This window comes from Clupea harengus, chromosome 1, assembly GCF_900700415.2.
Source record: "Clupea harengus chromosome 1, Ch_v2.0.2, whole genome shotgun sequence".
NCBI lineage: Eukaryota > Metazoa > Chordata > Actinopteri > Clupeiformes > Clupeidae > Clupea > Clupea harengus.
Genome location: NC_045152.1, coordinates 9,857,945 through 9,864,826, shown reverse-complemented (window position 1 = coordinate 9,864,826; position 6,882 = coordinate 9,857,945). Strand labels below are relative to the sequence as shown.

Genomic DNA, 6,882 nt, shown 5'->3' with positions numbered 1-6,882 from the left:
ATGTGAAGTTGGCCCAAGCACATTTGTAGCTCACCAACATTTTTCAATATCTCAATAACTGTTCAGTGTATAGGGCCAACTCTGAAAGACTAGGAGCCAAGTGCTTCCGCCTTTTGAAGGATATGATGGATACTCAATTAATCCTGAGGGAAATTTTAGGACATCCAGTAGCTTATACAATTTACACAACTATATCACAACGCAGGGCTTAATTGCATGCATTTGCATGTTTTACATATGGATGTGCATGGCATATTATATTTTAGAGCGAAATGTGATGTATGATAACAAAGAACTGCCACCAAATTGTATGTTCTTGCCTAAATGTAGGGCACCATCTTGTGGTGGTTATAGGCATCACAATCTGTTTCCTTTTTACCATGCTGGTTTCTGATTTTCTCTGGAGCCTTTTTTTATTTACTGTCTTTAACTGAAAGCTCCACCTAGTTGACTGGAGAGGCAGAGTGTAGTGTAATGGTTGGACATGTGACCAGGGTTCTGTGACCTTCTGGGAGACCAGTGGGGTCTCAAGACAGTCACATCTTTTCCGTGATAACCCTGGACAAAATATGAAAAGCTTGGAAGCAAGTTTGGAAGCACTATAGCTGTACATTTGGACAGATATTTGGTTTGGGATTTATTTATTATTTATTTATTTAGCAGACGCTTTTATCCAAAGCGACTTACATATGTGCGACTTACAATGTATACACATTTTACATTGATGGCACACTGCACATTAGGAGCAATTAGGGGTTCAGTGTCTTGCTCAAGGACACTTCGACAGGGAATCGAACTAGCAACCTTCTGATTACTAAACTAGTTCTCTACCTCCTGTACCACTGTCTCCCCAGAATGAGCTTTGTATTCTCATCCATGTTATGAGGTCTTACAGACAGTTGTATACCTGTTCTCCTAAAGATGGAAGAGATGGTGTTCCAAATGGTCATATCACCATGGTTACAAACTCAACCATCAAGACCATGCAACACAGGCAGGATCAGGACACAGTACACATTGGCTGGTACTGATTATTATGGTATGGCTCATAGTGATAGCATTATTTGTATACCATATATTGGAGACTTAGTCTGAATTATGATCAGTTCAGGAAACAGGTTTAATCTTGTACAATGGTGCGCACCAGAAGAGAGAGACTTAGATTTCACTCAAGGGATTCACCTAACTCTCTTCTCTCAGCCATTGTAACAATACAGGTTTTATCCTTTCCTAAAACAAGGGGTGTCACCCCATAGCTCCATCCCTTCATGAATATGTATCAAATTATGGCCTTGGAGTCGGGAAGTCTAGAACCCATTTGCTCACACAGGGCAAATGGGTTTAAGATTTCCAGCCATGATCAAAGAACTCAAAAGCCTTGTATTAATGAGGCCGAGGCACATGAGATACTATGGCCTGGCTGGGGAGGAAGTGAGAGCTCTTTCACACCTCACGCAGGTCAGGTCCAGAATACACATCAGAAGTTTTACATTTTACACAAGTCCAAATAAAAGTAACAATTACAACTTGGTATAAGATACATTGAATTATTGACTATGGCATATCCTTATTAACTCTGAACCTTAAATTCTGATTCTTTCAATAGTATTCAGGTGCAGTAAAAGCAACAAAGTGCTATTTATTAGTGTGCATCAAACAAAGGCAAACGTATCATGTAACATGTGCACAGACCCTAAAACAAGGCGTGGAAAGGTGGAGAGTAAATGTCAGTAGGCCCTTAAATCAGGACGTTCACCATTAACGGAAACAAACCACGAGATGGCGACATTTTATCGAAGAGAAGACGGAACGTGGTGACTCGATGCTGTTGAGGTGAGCATGAAGTAGAGTCAAAGTTATTATGCATAGCCTACACCAGGGGTCTTCAACCTTTTTCAGCCCAAGGACCCCTTGGCTGAGAGAGACGCTGAGCAGGGACCCCCACCCCCGCCGCCGCAAATTTGGGCCTGATATTCATATAATTTATTTGGAACTAAGTGTCAGTCACACACACACACTCCCCTACACATGTTTGAACAGAATTACAAATCATCTGTGACACACAACTAGTTTCAATGTATTCTGTTTATTATTGACATTTGTTCTCCCTTACAGTTAGTCGTCACTCTATATTCAATTAGGGAGGGACAAAGAATTGAGTAGCTTGAGAAGCTTAAGTATGGATGAAATATCTCATACCTAGTGAGAGATCTGACGTTTGAGAATTCATGATTCATGTCTTTGGCAACGACATTCTCCCTATGAAGCATGCAGTGCGTCATACATGGCGCTTGCACCGTCTGTGCACATCGCGACACATTTTGGCCAGGGTATATCATGTTCATGGAAAAAATTGTCGATCACTTTGAAAATCTCTGAACTTTTTTTTGCCTCCAGGCAGCTGCTTACAGAATCGAAATTCCTCCTGCATCTCATTTTGGTCGACAAATCACAAAAAAGCTAAAAGCTGAGCTTCGTTTGACACATCGGTGGATTAATCTAATTGTATTGCAAAATAATCTGCCTTCGGGAGTTTATACGATTTATAGTGCCCTCACATCAGCTGCCAATTCAATTCAATAGGGCGGGCATTGGGATGCTTTTCAGTTTTTTTTACGTACTCATCCCTCCCAAACATTGTTTTGCACATATCACTAGCTGTTGGCAATATTAAACGTTCCGCAATTATGTATGGCTGTTTGGTCTGAGCGACACGTAATGCAACTTGATAAGACGCTTTTAAAGCTAGCTCGCACACTTTGGCTGATTGTCTCATCAAGGTCTGCTGGCCCTCAAAAGATTTTAAACGGGAAATATTAAATGTTTTTTTCTTTCAAGTGAGCATGGGTTGTCTTTGAGTGTCGTTGCAGCTTTGATGGTTTCATAGTTTCGTTTGATAGCACGGAAGAGCAAACCACGCACACTGCTAATTCTTCACCATCGGTCTCTTTGTAGGTGAAGGCAAACTTCAGATAATTCTCTGAATATTTACCTGTCTTCTCCCGTTTGCGCTTTTGGCTGTTCATGTTGGCATCCTCTGAAGGTAGATCATCTTAACCGCCATCAGTGGTGTCTGACGAGGAGCTTTTGTTCCGAGAAATTACAAACGATCAATTATTTCAAATTGTATGGTTATGGCAGGTAACGTCTTTTGGCACCAATCAAATCAAATGATCGCATGAAGACTCATGGGTAGCCTGTGTATTATTTTTAAGTAATAGAAAGCAATTTTTACGTTCAGTTTATGTTTATGTAGTCTTTAGGACGTTGTACATTTTTGGAAGAGGGAAAAAATGCTTCAGATGAAATCATTTGGCGGACCCCCTGCAGTACCTCCGCGGACCCCCTGGGTTGAAGACCTCTGGCCTACACTAAAGAGGTGAAACAACATCTGCTAAAGACATTTTGTTGCTTTTTTCCCAATTGGTTCGAAGAAGAACTTGAGTAAATACACTTTTAAAAGGGAATAGAGTATGCTTTAGAGTATGTCATGTTTTTAAATGAACATAACTTCCTGTTTGACTTATCTGATGGACTGTAAGTATTAACTCTATAAACAGGTTGGACCTTTGAAATTCACCAGTGATGACTCCACCCTTTTCAAACACCCAGGCATAGTGTTTAGTATGTGTACGATTAGGTGTCATTATCTTCGCTATTTGTGCAACGCTGTGGGTGTAATCTTAATAAGCCACAGGCGTTTGTGAATCTTTGAAACCGGTTTTGAGGGATAAAAACTTTACCGTATCTTACCTATAATCTGTTTAAAATAACAGGTTTGCCTAGAGTTACTTTACAGGCTTGTTCAAAAGGGCACATGGAATTGATTAGAGAGAGCTCAGTAACGTTTGGGAATGTATTGGATAAAACGTGATAAACGTGCAAATGTTTTTATTTAAAAAAAATATTTTATATTTGTTTAGTGGGCTGCTTTGGGGATGCATGCAGACACTCTCAACCTTTAATCATGATACTAAAAAGGGCAGATTGTAATCAAACTGGCGATGAGCCTTATAATAGACTTACTCAAGGACGTCCAAGAAGCAGAAATGAACCAATTCAGCACTTTTGTGCCAGCATTATACACAATAACTCACATATCCTAACACACAAACAAACACACACACAAATGCGCTGACGGTGCCTGGACGCGGCGAGTTGACAACCAGAGAGGAGTGCCGCGTGCTAAGCTCATGACGCGAAGAAAGGGTGGAGGGGCGCGTGGTGTCACCGTGGGAACCGACAGGCTGAAGGGCGGACTCACTGAACAAGAGAGAGAGAGTCGGAGAAGAGTGCTCTCAGTCTCACACGCACCAACTCATTCACAAGCATTTGCTGGAGGAGTACAGGCTACTCCGTTGCGCACGCAAAATCTGGAAGGACATTTCAGGCTCTTTTCAGAATTTGGAGTCTTTTCTCTTTTCACTCTGTGGGACATTAATAAGAGTAGCACTTAATTGGATCGCCTTTCCATTGGCCGATGGTAATCGGTGGTCCAGTTCGTATACCCAGCAGACTCCGACGGACGGTCGCGGGCTACCGACCGGGTGATGGCGAGTCAGGGTAGCCGGTGCAAGATCGTGGTAGTCGGGGACACACAATGTGGAAAGACTGCTTTGTTACATGTGTTTGCAAAGGATTGCTATCCCGAGGTAAGAGGCAACTCCGCCGTGTGCCCATCAACAGCCTATCCACGTCCATCTGGACACAGCTGGGGAGTCAGAGGCTTTGCTTACATTCCTCTGTAATTGCAGTGTGAAAGTCAGACTGATTTGAAATTTAGGCATGATGGATATTAATCGCCTTAAATAAACTCGATATTTTTGTAATCCGATTTAACCCTCATTTAAACTGAAATCTGAACTTCGCTAAATGTCGGGTTTTCTTACATCTGTTGTTGCAATGAAACAACATCTGTCATCGCAATGTTTTGGTTGCCTAGTCAATTCACCTGCACGTTTTTCTGTGACAAATGTAACTGCCAGTCTTTGGTCGTTTGATTCTGGCGTAAGCCTAGGGTTGGAATGACAGATGATGTTCAGGAGGAGAGCCAAATTTCTTCCTTACCATGAGTCAGCGACTAATGAACAGAAATCACACTGAGTTGAATGACTCAACGTTGGCGCGCTCTGTGTGTGTGCAGGTACAAAAGCGCGTGCAGGTGAAAAATAAATGCATTAAGTGAGAATGTTGTGTCTCTTTTTCTTCTCGCAGAATTATGTCCCCACTGTGTTTGAAAACTACACCGCGAGTTTTGAGATTGACAAACAGAGAATCGAACTAAACATGTGGGATACGTCAGGTAAGTGTCTTGTCTGAAACACCGCAACAGTTAGATTCTGATAGACCACATAACTTCAGTAAGCCTTTAACCGACCCGAACAGTATGCTGTATTCTAGGACTGACCTTAATTTCTCACAGTAAGAGGCTGGCCCCTTGGTCCACAAACCAGACTCGGAAATGCTACTACTGACAGAATACTATTTATGACTGTTTATTTTTGCTATTGAAAACAGTCTGTTGGTGCCAGCCTCTCTCTCTCTCTCTCTCTCTCTCTCTTTCTCTCTCTCTCTCTCATTCTCATTCTCTCTTTCAATCTGCATGCATGTTATTTTTGCTGTCAAAACCGTGGTGCCATTCCTGTCTGCACTAGAATAGCGTGTGCATTCCTCAGCTTATGTGGTCATTCGCTCTTTTGACTCTGTGTTTGTGTCTGTGTGTGGCCAGGAATTTACATGTCTATAACCGGTTGCTGTGTCATGAAAATGTTTAGAATAGGTCTTTGATCCAACAAAACACCCAGTGTTTGGGGCTGTGTTTTTGGTCACAGCCAAGCTTATTCATTCAGACTTGCCCTTGGATTTGAACATTTGAGCAAATATCAGGCCCATCCATTTAATCCCCTCTATTATTATTGGTGGAAATGTGACAGTTAATTCTTCCTGGGTCATGGTTATAATTTGAGCAAGATGCTTCATGAGCATGCAACGCTGATCTTCAGTTCCTTTAGAATTCAACAGGGACCATGGCATGTTCCCCCACTCTGCCTGCCCAGGCAACAGGGCTGTCACTGTGCATCTGATGCATGTGAGAGAGTGAGTATGTGGGTGGGTGAGTGTGTGTGTGTGTGTGTGTGTGTGTGTGTGTGTGTGTGTGTGTGTGTGTGTGTGTGTGTGTGTGTGTGTGTGTGTGTGTGTGTGTGTACATGCAAGTGTATATATCTGGACACCCAGGGTTCGAGAGAGAGCCAAGGCACATTTTTTCTTCCATCTTGGTGACAATTCCACTCAGGCTTTCATCCGAGTGGAGTCATCTTTCCTTGGGGAATTCTCTCTCCTTCTCCTTCTCCCTCTCTCTCTTTCTCTTTCTCTCTCTTCATCTCTCTCTTCATTGCCCTCCCTAAGTGACCTACTAAAGGCACCCCCTATTAGGATTATGTGGGTTTCTCCCCGCTATGGTAAAATCGTCTGTATCACTGTTTGTTCTTCCTTGAGTGTGCGCTCCCATTTGATGGTATTACTTACAGTGGAAAGGGCCAGTTTATCCCCTGACCCCGAGCAGGGTAGATTCACTGCCGGCTATCCAGCTCTTACTTCTACGGTGCGGTTGCTGCTGCTGCTGCTGCTGCTGCAGAAAGCCCCTGAGGCCAGATCAGTTTTGCCCCTTTGTGTCCTAATAGCCTTGGTTGGCCTTGATGTCAGAGAAACCTGATCCAGGGTCAGATATTGATGGTTGGCCCAGAGCAGGGGAAATCTCAGATTAGCCCTTTTGGGCTTCTGCTGTTGCTGATAGAGGGAAAGTGTGCAGAGGTTTGTTAGGGTGTTAGTAGGCCATTTTCTCATCACTGTTTTGGCAGGGGTGAGCCGTAGATCATGGTGCTC

The 6,882-nt window shown here is 42.9% G+C and overlaps 1 protein-coding gene across 1 annotated transcript in view; it reads left to right on the top strand.

The window, feature by feature from the left end:
• The first annotated feature begins 3,635 nt into the window (after positions 1–3,635).
• The window catches only part of rnd2 (Rho family GTPase 2), a 19,702-nt gene continuing 16,455 nt past the window's right edge, over positions 3,636–6,882 (top strand). Inside the window, exons 1-2 of the mRNA XM_031567019.2 lie at positions 3,636–4,652; positions 5,215–5,302. Of these exons, the coding sequence (XP_031422879.1) occupies positions 4,551–4,652; positions 5,215–5,302 (190 nt within the window). The 5' untranslated portion in view covers positions 3,636–4,550. The remainder of the gene's footprint in view (positions 4,653–5,214; positions 5,303–6,882) is intronic.